The sequence below is a fragment of the Tetranychus urticae genome, chromosome 3 (genome assembly GCF_039701765.1).
Source record: "Tetranychus urticae isolate SD_2017Ah chromosome 3, NJAU_TeUrti_SD_1.0, whole genome shotgun sequence".
NCBI lineage: Eukaryota > Metazoa > Arthropoda > Arachnida > Trombidiformes > Tetranychidae > Tetranychus > Tetranychus urticae.
The window spans coordinates 9,086,286-9,099,740 of record NC_142960.1 but is presented as its reverse complement, the minus strand read 5'-3'; the positions used below and the strand labels follow the sequence as shown (position 1 = coordinate 9,099,740).

Here is a 13,455-nt window from a genome sequence, read left to right as displayed (position 1 = left end):
TGATCAAGTTGAAGCTGAGATTCGATGATGAGGATCCTTTTCTGTCTGATGATGATTATCCCTCCCTCTGTCTCTTTCTTTCTACCACATGATCCTTTCTCCCTCTTTCTTCTTCCATCTCACACACTCTCTCTCTCTCCTCTTTTCCCTCCTCTAACGGTTATCTTCTCCTTCTTTCCCCTTTACATTGAAACTTGAATTGTTCCAGTTTTTGCCATTAATCGAAATTAATCTGGACTTAATAAGCTTCTGATCCATTCTGTCTTTTTTTTACCATCAGCTATCTTTTGTGATGTGAAACGCACCATCCAAATATATTACGCCCAGCCAAGAAAGGAAAGCAAATGGATAAATATAACAACAGGGTTTAGGATTGAATCACATCAACAGAATTGCCGTCCTATTATTCCCTTTCTGGTCACTTCTTGAAACCTGACTTGAGGAGAGAGAAGGGTTAGAATATTGTAATACTTGAAAATTAATATCAGCCATATTGAGATTGAGATTCAATTTTTCAACTTAAAATCTACTTTACCTTCATCACACTCCATTGTTTTGAGGATAAATGAAACTTGTTTGATTGCTGAGGTTGATTTTGATGGTTAGACTAGCCATTTTATTGTCAAATTCAACATATAATTTCACTTTGATTAAAATTGACCCATCCTTGGAAGGTGTCAACATGTGTTGTTTTCATTGAAAACAGTTAACTCTCTCAAAATGTCACAGAGTCATGGAAACCGAGTAAACAATTTTTCAATTCAGTTTTTTTAATTAGATTTTGAAAGGATCTTTTTAATTCCTTTCAATACATAAATATTCAATTTAAATCAAAAATATTGAGATTTAATCAAATTCTTTAAAGGTTATCTTACCTAAATGTGATTTCTGAGCGAGAAACTTCCTTGGAAGGATGAATAACACCACAAATAATTGACACTGAAGAGATCGACATTCTGGGGTTGATAAATATTGGCGTTTCCATTCTTGATAGCGTTTTTGTTGACCAACTTAACCAGTGATGTAAGGTACAAAATGCTAACATCATTTTTTGCGTGTATTTAAGGAGATTTACACAGATGCAAGTAATGAGTGATAAATAGGATAATTTTAAAATTTGGAAGATTAAAAGTTTAAATTTATGAAAAGTAAATTAATCTACTATAAATGAGTCTTTATTAAATCTTTTTTCAAGTTCAGCTGAAATTATTTCAAGCCTTAATCCCTTTACGATTTGTCCGCTTAAAGTTTTTAAGTTTTTAATTTTTACCTTTAAATTCCGGTCTAAAATGTCTTTGGTCAGGAAATGTTTCATTTTATGTAGGATAGTTGCACAGACTAAAAATTAAACATAAAAATTTGTTTATTCAGTTCAAAATTAACTATCAATTAAAATTGTAAATTAAAAATAATGAACCGTTAAGTCAATGAATTACGCTGAATCGAGCGCCATCCTGTGTTACAAAAATAACTTATTTAAATAATAGCTTTTTTTGTCAACACGAGGTGGCATTTTCCTTTTACGAGTAAAATTTATATTTTTATTAATTCTTTCATTTTAAACTCTTGATTTAGACGAATTTAATTTTCAATTTTAATTTCCAGATTTTTTATTAATCAATTAGTCAAACAGGAACGATTAATTAACCGAGTTTTATATTTTTGTGGAAATAGCTGTTACATTGATGTAATGATTGGTTTACTATCGATTTAAAGAAAAATGTAAGTACAATCCTAGGTGATTCACCTTTTATCGAGATTATCAAAAATGAAATTATTCAGATTACAGGTTGAGTAAATTGACAGAATTCAGTTAATTTTGATTCTGTTGATTGAATGAAATTTAAAGAGTCGCGCCTTTGCTTCAAAATGGCAACCAAGGGGGCGGTATGAGCCATCCAGGCATCTCAAAATGGTATATATTGAAGCTGCCACTTACTTGTTTCTTTCTTCTTCATCATCTTTTTTCAAGTGTTTGGAAACAAGCAAAATCTAATGCAGGCTAATTTCAATAGACTCCCTTTGCTCAATTTGAGCCCCATCGACTGTAAAGAGGACATTGATGAAGTAATTATTCTTTAAATAATAATTCAATTTGATTGTAACACATTCAATTTTACCCTCTCCTCTCCCATGTCTTGAACTGTTTTTGTCAACTTCTTGTCATCAGTTATTCTCATCTTCCACTTTCTCTTTTCCTCTCTCTCTCTCTCTCTCTTTCTCCCTCTCTTTCTTTGCCTCTTTCTTTTTTCCTCTCCTTCTCTTTCCATCCCTTGCACTTTTTAATATTTTTTTTCTCTTGTAACCACTCTCAACCCTATCCACATTTTGATTCAATGTACCTGATTCGCAATTTAACAATGTTTTTCTTGTGTTTCCTTCTTCTCTTTCCAGCGTTTCGAAAAGTCATACACACTGCTTCAAGAATTAATCAAAGGATCTTCAGAGTCAGAGGCTCATGATACTTTAATAGCAACTGTACGTTTTTATCTTTATGTGAATGTAGTTTTTTAACTTTTAATGATCAACAAATCTAAATCTACAACATTTATTTTCCAGGTCTCCAAAAGTACTCAAGATCATGATAATGTTTGTCTTGGATTATTGACCAGTATTCTTGTTGACCCACCAAACGCTCCTCGAGTAAGTAAACTTTGATATAATAATAACTATCGATTTTAATCATTTGTTTCCTTTCCTTTACAGTATTATCGAGATTTGACCTATGTTTCCAGAGATGGAATGAATCTTGTGATATCCCTCTTAAATCGTATTATCTTGGAAAGATATCCTAAACTACACGATGGGTGTCGTGCTCAGGTATGTACACTAATTTGTTAACTTATTTATTAGCTAACTTTGTTTCATCATTGTTTAACACATTTTTTCTCACTCTTTAATTGCAGTTGATTTGGGTTCTCCGCGAGTTAATAAAAAATTCTATTACTGCTTGTGAAACTATTGCTATAAGTTTACTTCGTTCAATTGCTGGCGGAGATGTATCAGCTAAAAATTTATGGTTAACAGAGAAAATGTTGGACCTTTTAATAGACAATCGTTCTTGGCTTGATAAAAACAGTTTTCTCATAGCCATATCAGTTTATACCTATCTTAGATTAATTGTTGATCACAGTTCACCTAGTTTAACACTTTTAAGACAAAAAGAAATTGATTTGTGCAGTTCGTTGTTGAGAGAAAAGTTTACAGATTGTCTGGTCATTGGACGGGATTTAGTCAGACTTCTACAAAATGTTGCCAGAATAACAGAATTTGAAAAAATTTGGAAAGACATTTTCAACAACCCAACTTCACTATCACCAAATTTCCAAGGCGTATTGCAACTTATGCATTGTAGAACCTCACGAAGATTCCTGCAATGTCGTTTGACTCCAGACATGGAAAAGAAAATTTTGTACCTTACATCACTTGTTAAGTTTGGTCAACAAAAACGTTATCAAGAATGGTTCCAACGCCAATATTTATCAACTCCAGAAAGTCAATCTCTTCGTTGTGATTTAATTCGTTACATTTGTGGTGTTATTCATCCTTCCAATGAAGTTCTTTGCTCAGAAATCATTCCTCGTTGGGCAATCATTAGTTGGATCCTTTCTTCATGTACCTCTAGTGTAGCTGCAGCTAATGCCAAATTATCATTATTTTATGATTGGCTATTTTATGACCCAGAAAGAGATAATATTATGAACATTGAACCAGCTATTTTATTGATGTTTCATTCTATGAGAAATCATCCACCGACGGCAACTGGATTATTAAACTTTTTATGTCGAGTAAGTCTTAGTCTTTGAAAGCTTTCCGGCTTTAAAAAATCTTTAAACTGAGAGCTCTTTTATATAATAACTGTTTACTTTTTTTACAGATTGTTACTCAATTCTGTCCCAGTTTAACACCTCAAGTAAAACTAGGAGTTAGCACATCATTATCACAAATTTTAGAGAAAAGAGTCATACCGTAAGATACCATCTGTTTTTATTCTTAATTCAATTTGTTTGTTTATTTCATTTTTACTAATTTTTTGTCTTTTTTATTTGTTACAGTTCTTTATCATCACTTTTTGAAAGCCCCAAATTGGATCGTGAGCTTCGTTTATTAATTAGAGAGACTTTTCCTGAATTTTGTAGTGCTGTTAGTGACCCCTTGCACAATTCAATTCCCGTTAATGCTGAAACAATCCCTATTCGTGATAATTCTGAGATAATCATTGACCCACCGAGAACAAATAATCACAATGATGTTGATACATCTGAAAATCGATTTAGTGACGATGAAGCTGAAGGTAGCTCAGGACCGAATGGTGGTTCTGTTCCTCATCCAGATGGGATCGATAAAAAATCAGTCACTTCTCTTGCTGAGAATAATATAAATTGTATAGATAAAAAAACAATGAATGGCCCAACAACCTTTTCTAAATCTGCCTACGAAACAAATCTTGGGCGCCTCAATGAGGAATTAAGGTCTACCGTAATAGCTCTTGAAGAGTCAAAGTAAGTAGTAATTAGTCTGCAATTCACGAAAGGCAAGATAATGAAATGTAATCACACAATTCTTATTTATTTTAGGGACAATGAAACTCGATGTGAAATGATGGAAAAAATTCTTCAATTAATTTTACAAGATGATGAATTCGGTATTGAAGACTCTCCTTTACCTGATTGTATTTTATATGCATTGCGTGAAGAAATTGCCAAATCAATATTTCCTGAATGTCCTGATGAAGAAGCTCTCGAGGAGTCTATTGGCTCTCCTTTGTTTGTTATTTTTCGCAATTTATGTCAAACACCGGAAGAAAATCCAAATAGAGTTCCTATTCTTTCTCTTCTTAACGAAATGTCATCAAGTCAGCCTTCCATAGGTTATCTACTTTTATATTACATGAAGGTTAGCAAAAGTTATGATGGGAAAGTATCACCTTATCGAGATTTTGCTAAATCTCTGGGTAAAGATTTAAAAAACTGCCTTCTCACCGATCTGAAAGCTTGCGCAGATTATGATGATATCAACCTATTCTGCTATCTGATACCAGATATATACAATCATTTCCCCATGATTGCCTTAAACAATCCAGATCTATTACATCTTATTGTATCCTGTATCGATTCAAGTCAACTCCAAGAACTGGTTTGTCTTATTTTACAAGGAAATTTAACTATGTTTCGTAAAGATGGTCTATTACCTCTTTTAAGTGAGTATTTTGAACTTCTATTTCTCTTTTTATAATCATCTTTAATAATATTAACTGTACTTTTAATATTTTTTTCTGTATTTCGCAGATGCTAGTCTAGAATGGGAAACTTTTGAACAGTTTTGTCTTTGGCAACTTTTTATCGCTCATTCGATGCCTGTTGAATATATACTACCTATCCTACCGAAATTAGAATTTCAAAGTAAATATTTTCAATAATTTTCTTACTAAATTTGTTAAGTTTATCAAATCAGTTTATTAATTCACCTTTATATTTACCATAGAACATTCTGAAGCCCTTACGAATATATTATTGCTTATCAAGCGAGAAGTACCGAGTCAAGAGCTTTTGAAGCACATAATCAGTCGTGATGTACGTGATAAAGACCATTTTGTTGTTTCTTTGTTAAAATATTGGACTAGTAATGATAATTGGGAGAAATTAGCTGAATTACTTGGCACGCAGTTAACTAAACCAAACTTGACTAAAAGGAAAAGGTAGCTGTCGTATTTTCTGTTAATTTGTTATAATTTATTTAATCATTTTTTTTCACTTTCAGGCCTGCAAACCACAAAATTTCATTACCTAATAGTACAGAACAAATTTTAATTTATTTGGACCAGCTGAGGCAAACAAATATGAATAGTAGGTGTAAGTGTAAATTATTTCTTATTTTCTGCACGGCAAATATTCATCTAACATCTTTTTTAATGTTGAAATCTTCATTTTCACTTTCTTCTTTTTTACAGTTTTTACTCATGAATCCATTCAAAAAGCTTTAATATCTTCCCAAGAGCTTAGCAGTGATTCTCAAAAAGCTAGGTAAGTTGTAATACACACAGAAAATAATTTGCGGTTAATTTTTATCAATTTTGCGCTTAGAGAAAGCCTTGAAGTTCAAATTCACTTTCATGTTAAACTATGCAAAATAACGCTTATCAATAGACTGAACTATCTGAAAACATTATCAACTTAACAGTAGCAAACTTATCCCGTGATGCGCAACTATAAGAGATGTAACCCAATATTATTATATAAACTCTCGATGAGTATCTTCCAATTTTTGACCATTATCAAAAGAGATGTCTGATTGAATTGGACATTTCATGGATACAGTTATTCAAATTTTGAAAGATTTCTAACTCAAGAGATTAATTCGCATATTTGAACAAAAATTAATGTTTTTTCTTCTTTTTTTTCAGATTTAGTGACCTTTTTGCATTGATAGAAGATCATGATTCTAAACCAAAAAGAGGGAAAACGTCAAATAAAAAAGTAAAAGCTAAACCAATTGAAGAATCAAATAGTGATACTGAAGCGTCTGAGGTGAGTTTCATATATTCATGAGTCTTTAATATGCAATCAGATTCATCGAAATTATTTCAAACACAAAAATATTGTTTGTTTAACTCTTAAGTGGTCATAACATTGTCAACTAAAGGGTGTTCAATGTAATTGCTTCCAAACTGGCGGAGCTAAAATTTTGATAATCACACGATAAGCAAGATAACTAGAGTGACATCGCAATAACAAAGGTGAAGGATGAAAGGTTAAATGTGATTTTACTCTGGTTATCTTGTCTTATCATGTTTTTGATTGTGATTATCAAAATTTAAGCTCCGCCAGTTTGGAAGTAATTACATTGAACACCCTTTACTTGTATTGAAATTTGATACAATATTTACTCCATAAAAATGATTTTCATAAAAAATCAATAGATGGCAATTTTTATACCAGAGTTTAACAGCAATATAAACTAGATAAAAATATCAAATTTACGTTGATCATATATTAATTTACTTTTTCTCAGGAGGAAACAACACCAGTGAAAAAAGAGAATAAATCATCGACTCCTAGAAAAAAGAGGAAAACTATAGTACCTTCAGATTCGGATTAGTATCCGGACAATATTTATGTAATAATTGTTTTCTTTAACATCTCATTTCATTTCATTGCTTATAAATTCGAATGAAATCGTCATCCTCCTTTTCTTGTGTTATAAGTCCTTCTCATCAATCAAAAGACAAAATATACCACCACTTTGATTACAAACAAAAAACATCATAATTCCCTCATAACGATCAAAATAAATCATCAAACCATGACATTGTAAATACTATGCAATCATTCTTACACAAATGTTAAGAAATCATCAACTCTAAATTTAATAAATTGTTTACGCTTTTGCTATAAGACAAGCTATGATATTTTTCAACATGAGTGTTTGTTCATTTCAAATTTTCCATTTTTATACCAATTTCATCCAACAATTGTGTCCATCTATAATTGTCTTGTTACCGGAGTCGACCTAAGCTGAGATTGATAACGAATGGTTCAAAGATTGAAAAGAGACTTGATCTTGTGTTCATCATTGCTGACCTATGAATGGAAATCCCTCAGAAAATCATCCCTTGGATCAAGAAAGAGCGGAAAAAGCTCCAGAAACTTGTCTAGGATTAACTCGTCAAGAGTTAATCAAAACACAGCGATTAACACACACTTCAATTGTTTTTTGTGTAGTTTATTTAATTTTGAGCATCTATTTATTCAGCTTATACCTTATTTCAAGTTTAAAGGTCAACTCACCTAAATTGGTCAACATTGATTCAAAAATCATTTTCCGAATATTAATTCCCATCTTTGCCTTTAACTTTCTTGGTAAAGCATTAACATTCTATTCGTCTTATACTTCATCTGCTGCAACAATGAGATTTGCTGCCTTCTCTCAATTAGCTGCAATTTTTCTGGATATTTACTTCTTTCTTAAAGTAATTGGAGAAGGTAACTAATAAAATTAATTATCCTAATTACATACTTAGTCAAGTTTTGACATTTTGCTTTTTTATCTTCATTTTTAGGTCACAGAATTGAAAGTGGATTTATTTACGATGATCTTTTATTTGTATTATTTGTGTATTTCTGTATCATTTTTGACATAATTTATTTGTTCTCGACAATAGTTTTAAGCATACAATTAACTATTTATGGATTAATTGTCAAGCCTAAAGTCCAACTAATGACTGGATCATCGCCAATAGGTTCAAATTGAATCTAGTCTAAATTAGGATATTTAAAAATCGAACCTTCAAACTATTTAAATTAACATTTCAATAGAAAATCGTGAAAATTATTCTAACTTCAACAAATGTCGTTAATTAACAATTTTATCAATGCAATTAAAATTGTAAAATGTCATCATTTAACTACATCAAATCAAAGGCCAAATTTATTATGTTCAAACATTATGAGTATTGAAAAGAGGATGATTCAAGAGACTCAAGAATGTTAACTTTTAGCTGTTTTAAATTATCCCTTTTGCCTCTATTGAATTTAGCTCTTGAGAACCCAAACCGTATTCATCATTTCCCGTTTAAAATTAATTATCAGAGCAATCAACAGATTTTGTTTATAAACTCTTGTTTATAAATTATGTTAATAGGAAAGGAGAGGATAAGTTACGGAAGCAATTGAGATAAGATTAAGATCATTTGTTTCAATTAATCTAATAGTAACAATTTTCGGCAGTTAATCAACAAATTTTTTTAAATTTATAAGTAAATCTCACTTGAAGTAGAGTTTTTGTTTGGCTGAACTGTACATGGTAGTTTACATACTTGACCTTTTCAACAAAAAAACACTTTAATGGCTTAATTGAGAGTTGCTTAGTGATTGAAACCTCGATCACTTTAAGTAGTATAACCATAGCTGAAATTAAAATCTTGAGGTCTTGAGGAATAAACTAAAGCATGAGGAGGTTTGATCAAATGTCCTTGATTCGGAGAAGGTGTTCCTCGTCGAGAATCACCTCCTCGAGTATAACTATCAGGTGTTGATCCTCTTTCATAGTTCATGGAAGATTCGCGTTTAAGAAATCGTTTTCTGGATACTTCTGAGCTTTTACCCACACCTTTACCTGAAGATACCTCTTTGGCAGGCTTGGAAGATTTTTTCAAAGAAGCTTTGGCCATTTCAATTTCAACAGAAGACGGAGCTGATCGAGATAAAGATGGTGTTACTGAGGCAGTGTAACCTTGGTGAAGAGAGCGAGGATGAGTTTGTTGCGAATGTTGAAATGCTGGCAAGTTTGATGATGAAGATGCTGAAGGAAGATGAGGTTGAGATGTGATAACTTGAGATTGTTGGGAATGGGAAGAAATTTGATGATGAGGAGGAGGCTGATGAAATTGTGGTTGTTTTTGTTGGTAATGTTGCTGCTGATGTTGCTGTGAACGGATTTGTTGCTGATATTGTGGCTGATTTTGGTGTGCTTGGCGAAGATGCGCTGCTTGCTGACTACTTTTGCCCTTTGCAGACCTGTAGGGACCACTTTGTTCATGATAACTTCTTTGATATTCACTTGGAGGAGTAACTATTTTAGATTCAATTTCGACGTCATTTTTTCTCTTCTTTCGATTATCTTCCATCTTCATTTCAGTCAATCCTCTTTCAACTGTGTATGGTGTCGCGTCTTGATGAGGTTGATGGTGAGCGGTTGAGATATCATACAGATGATGTTGACTTGCCAATGGAGTACACTGATGATCCGATTCAAAACTTGATGCTTGTAACCGTTGAGATCTTTGTTCTGTTTCTTGATAATTTGAATATTGAGAAGTTAATGATGATTGCTGATAATATTGCTGTTGATGTTGACTAGGGTTTCGCTTAGTTATTTCAGAAGTTTTCTCAGATTGACTATGAACTTGTCCTTCTGTAGGCTTTTCGATTTTATTTGGTTGTTGAGAGTCTACTAATTTACTTGAATAAATCTTTTCTGATCTCAATTGTTCTTGACGAAGTTGCTCTTGACGAAGAGCATGAATATTAGTCCGATACAGGCGACGCTTCTAATGAAATTAAGATAAAAAATTGTAATAGTTAATAAATGAAATAAATAAATAGAGTAGTTAGTGTAGCTTTTACTTACTTCAACAAATCGTTTCCATTTTTCACTAGCAGCTCTTGCACTTTCCAATTGTCGTTGTTGAGAGACTTGTCTCTTTTTGTAAACAACTTCAATAACAATTAAAGCAATTCCACCAATAATCCCAGCTCCAAGAAGTATGAAAACTCCAGCCATATTGCGAAGTCCTAAAGTCGTTGGAACAGGATCATTTCGATTAAGACACATATCATTATCCTCTGAGAGAATCCATTTATTATCTAGGTCAGTCATGAAGCCTGATTCATGCATAGAAAGAATAGCTGAATTCATTTGTTCGGTCCAGAAAGAGTTTTTTACCAAACCAATTCCATAACCAGACCGACCAAACTGTTCAGCAGCAGTGATTAAATCACAATCTTTTGCCGCTTCCCATTCCAGACGAGCAGAATCCCAAAACAGTGCAGAAACTTCATCTAACAATAAATAATAAGAATGATAAATAATAAATAATGAATAATAAAGTCACAAGCTGTAAATAGATAATAATTTTTACCATTTTTAACAGCAAAAACAGCATCTTCAACAGTAGGATAATTTTTATCAAGCATATACTCGTACATTTCCTTAAGTTCAACCTGTCTTTTAAAATACATTTCAACAGCACTCCCTTTTACAGTTGCATAAGTGAAGCTTTCCGTTGGATTACGAAGACGAGGATCGTTGATACTCGTGAGAGAAGTCGTTGGTCTTTCAAGGACTAGAAAAGCAGCTAAATTGGCAGTATAAGAAGCAATAACTATCATGGCAAAACCAGCCCAAACCATTCCCAAAACTCGACCTGAGAATGATCTGGGTGTGCCTTCACCAATACCAGAGTTAAGCAAAACACCCCAAGCAAACCAAATAGCAGAAGAAAGGTTGAGTGCATCTTCCTCTGTAACATCAGAGTTGGGAAGCTTATATCGGCCAAAAGGACTGAAACGATCTAAAAGGTACAAAGCTAAGGCCACAACATGAACCGAAATCATAACTAATAACCACAAACTTTCTTCAAAAGGCTGCAAAAATGACGCTAAACCAGCACGTTTGGGTAACTTTTTTTCCAATATTGTGATTCCCTGATATTTGAAAGGTTTACTGAACTCTATAAAAAGAGAGCGCTCAGGGTTTATTGTTAATGGAGCCACAATCATATCAGCTTTCTTGTAAATCAAATCACCAACTAATCCAGTCCATACTTTAGGTTCATTTGTACCATTTACGTGTTCAAAATTACCATAAACACCATCAGCAACTTGGTACAATGTATAAGTAAAATTTAGTCGTCGAGAGAGATCGACGAGGAAATCGATGCAATAACCTGAGCAACAATACATTCGTTCGACTCCAGTGGTTGTATCAGTTTTGCCACAAGGAAAAGTATCACCGATACATTCTTCTGCCCCTGAAACGGGACCTTGAACAAAAATGAAGGGCTCTTCTTCGAGTGTAACTATTCGCAAATGATTTGGGCGAACATAACCAAGAGGTTGAGTTGTTTGGCCACCAGGCCATGTAATCTCATTGATATTCAAAGAAAGGTGCATTTTCATTTTAGATTGAGAAAAGGCATATTGACCAATAGTCACTGAACGACCTCTGACACGATTGATTATTTCATATTCGGCATCAATGCGATCACCTTTACCATCGAATGCAACTCTACCAGTTTTACCATAAAGAAGAAACTGTTTTCTCAGATAATTGTAGAAAGTTGGTCCAGTTTCCCATGAATTAGCTGACAAATCGCCACATTTTGACGGTGGACGGGTAACATTTTCTATTGGTAACATATCACGAATGGCCAAGCCAATAATGTAAATTGAATCAACAATATGACTGGCTCGATTGTTTGCATTGAACAATTGCAAGGCTAAAACGCCATCAGGAACATTTGTGGCTCTAAGTGCTGCCTCTGAAACAATCCAAACATAACCGGGTAAAGTCATATTTAGTTTAAGAACTTCTAAAAATATTGATTGGGCTTCTAATTCATTGGCATACAAGAGGTAAACACGACATTGAATTTCTTCATCAGCTTCTTCCAATTCGTCAACTATATCTGTCACTCCTGTTTCATATTCAATCACTGAACGAATTTGAATGCCTGATTTTTCAGCTAGACTTTGAAATCGAGTAAAAGTTGTTCTCCCATCATAATCAGCGCCGTGAATAAAAACAACATGAGAATAATTAAGAGTAGTTAGCATTTCAATCCAAACATCAACTTGATGGGAATAAGGCGGAACTGTGCGCAAGTAGACAGAATGCATATGAGTATCCGATAGATAACTGTTTCGATTAGATAGTCCAATTACTGGTATATTCAAAAAATCACAAGTCTGGGAAATAACAGATGCTTCGGGTGAGTCAACATCATCAATAACAACAGCATAAACCTGAAAGGAAAAGAAAGTAAATTTGAATATAACAATAATAATTATGATTTCTTTATGATAACAAGATTACAAAAAAATACCTCTGATTTAATCATTTTCTCACAAAATTCTTGAACCATTCGAACCGGATTAGGTGAAGGTGGATTACTAATTGCATAAAGTGATACTCCAGGTGGAAGTACATTGGGTTCCATGTTGACCTCTTCGATTGCCTACAAGTTTAGTATGAGAAGCACAAAGTTAATAAAATAGATAGAGAATCAAAAAGTAAAAGGAAAGCTTTAAAATTTACCTGAAAAAATTGGCCGATACTCTCACTTGTTTCAAGAACAGCACCAACATTGATTACTTTCAACGATTCAGATGAAGACATTTTGTTTTGATGATGACCTGAGGAAGGCCAGCGACCAACTGTCAATGTAGGAAACTGACATATCAAACTGATAGTCAACCATAGAAGACTCCAATCAAATGAACAATATGAAAATATCATCATACTGTTGATCTTACAGCTTCTTATGAGGATAAATTGATAAAAAACAGTTGACTAGACCAAAATGAAGTTGAATCACTCAAAATTTACACATGATAATGATGTTATTTATACTTGATTCATAAGAATAATTATCCATCCATTGGAATGAATAAGGGAAGCAAAAGTATAAATAAAGCAAGACTTCAGCAGATAATGAAGATAAAAGAAACAAACGAGTTAACTTGATGACATTGCATGAGATGGTAACACTCACAAGGAAAGATTCAGAGGATGCTATAAAATGTTCAGTTGTATATCTTCGCGGATGCCTTTTCATCCATCTTATTGGACATGGAATCATTCCTAGCATCTTTCAGAATAAAATTCATTTGAAAAGAAAGGCATAAAAGGCGTCAAAATTGCTACTCTTTAGTTACCATAGCAATAATCCTTTAT

General features: G+C 33.0%; 3 protein-coding genes across 4 annotated transcripts; 2 read left to right on the top strand and 1 right to left on the bottom strand.

The window, feature by feature from the left end:
- The first annotated feature begins 1,508 nt into the window (after positions 1–1,508).
- Positions 1,509–7,416, top strand: IntS3 (integrator complex subunit 3). 2 transcript variants are annotated; one of them, XM_015937207.3, is made up of 15 exons: positions 1,509–1,722; positions 1,973–2,067; positions 2,395–2,478; positions 2,560–2,643; positions 2,707–2,820; positions 2,907–3,788; positions 3,878–3,969; positions 4,056–4,502; positions 4,578–5,200; positions 5,289–5,402; positions 5,485–5,698; positions 5,761–5,852; positions 5,951–6,023; positions 6,404–6,527; positions 7,012–7,416. In XM_015937207.3, exons 2-15 carry the CDS (start codon positions 1,996–1,998, stop codon positions 7,096–7,098), a joined length of 3,102 nt encoding a protein of 1,033 aa, XP_015792693.1. In that variant the 5' UTR covers positions 1,509–1,722; positions 1,973–1,995; the 3' UTR covers positions 7,099–7,416. The 2 variants fall into 2 exon arrangements, with proteins under 2 accessions (XP_015792693.1, XP_015792692.1); XM_015937206.3 differs by lacking the exon at positions 1,509–1,722 and having other exon boundaries at positions 1,963–2,067.
- A 36-nt stretch (positions 7,417–7,452) lies between these two features.
- On the top strand, positions 7,453–8,396 carry LOC107369353 (uncharacterized). Its single transcript, XM_015937320.3, has 2 exons — positions 7,453–7,982; positions 8,060–8,396. Exons 1-2 carry the CDS (start codon positions 7,583–7,585, stop codon positions 8,248–8,250), a joined length of 591 nt encoding a protein of 196 aa, XP_015792806.1. The 5' UTR covers positions 7,453–7,582; the 3' UTR covers positions 8,251–8,396.
- A 205-nt stretch (positions 8,397–8,601) lies between these two features.
- On the bottom strand, positions 8,602–13,411 carry LOC107369257 (glutamate [NMDA] receptor subunit 1). The gene is made up of 5 exons (XM_015937200.3): positions 12,817–13,411; positions 12,605–12,736; positions 10,640–12,524; positions 10,129–10,559; positions 8,602–10,048 (listed from the first exon to the last, which is right to left on the bottom strand). The coding sequence occupies exons 1-5, from the start codon at positions 13,018–13,020 to the stop codon at positions 8,888–8,890; spliced, it is 3,813 nt and encodes a 1,270-aa protein (XP_015792686.2). The 5' UTR covers positions 13,021–13,411; the 3' UTR covers positions 8,602–8,887.
- Between the last annotated feature and the right edge of the window lie 44 nt (positions 13,412–13,455).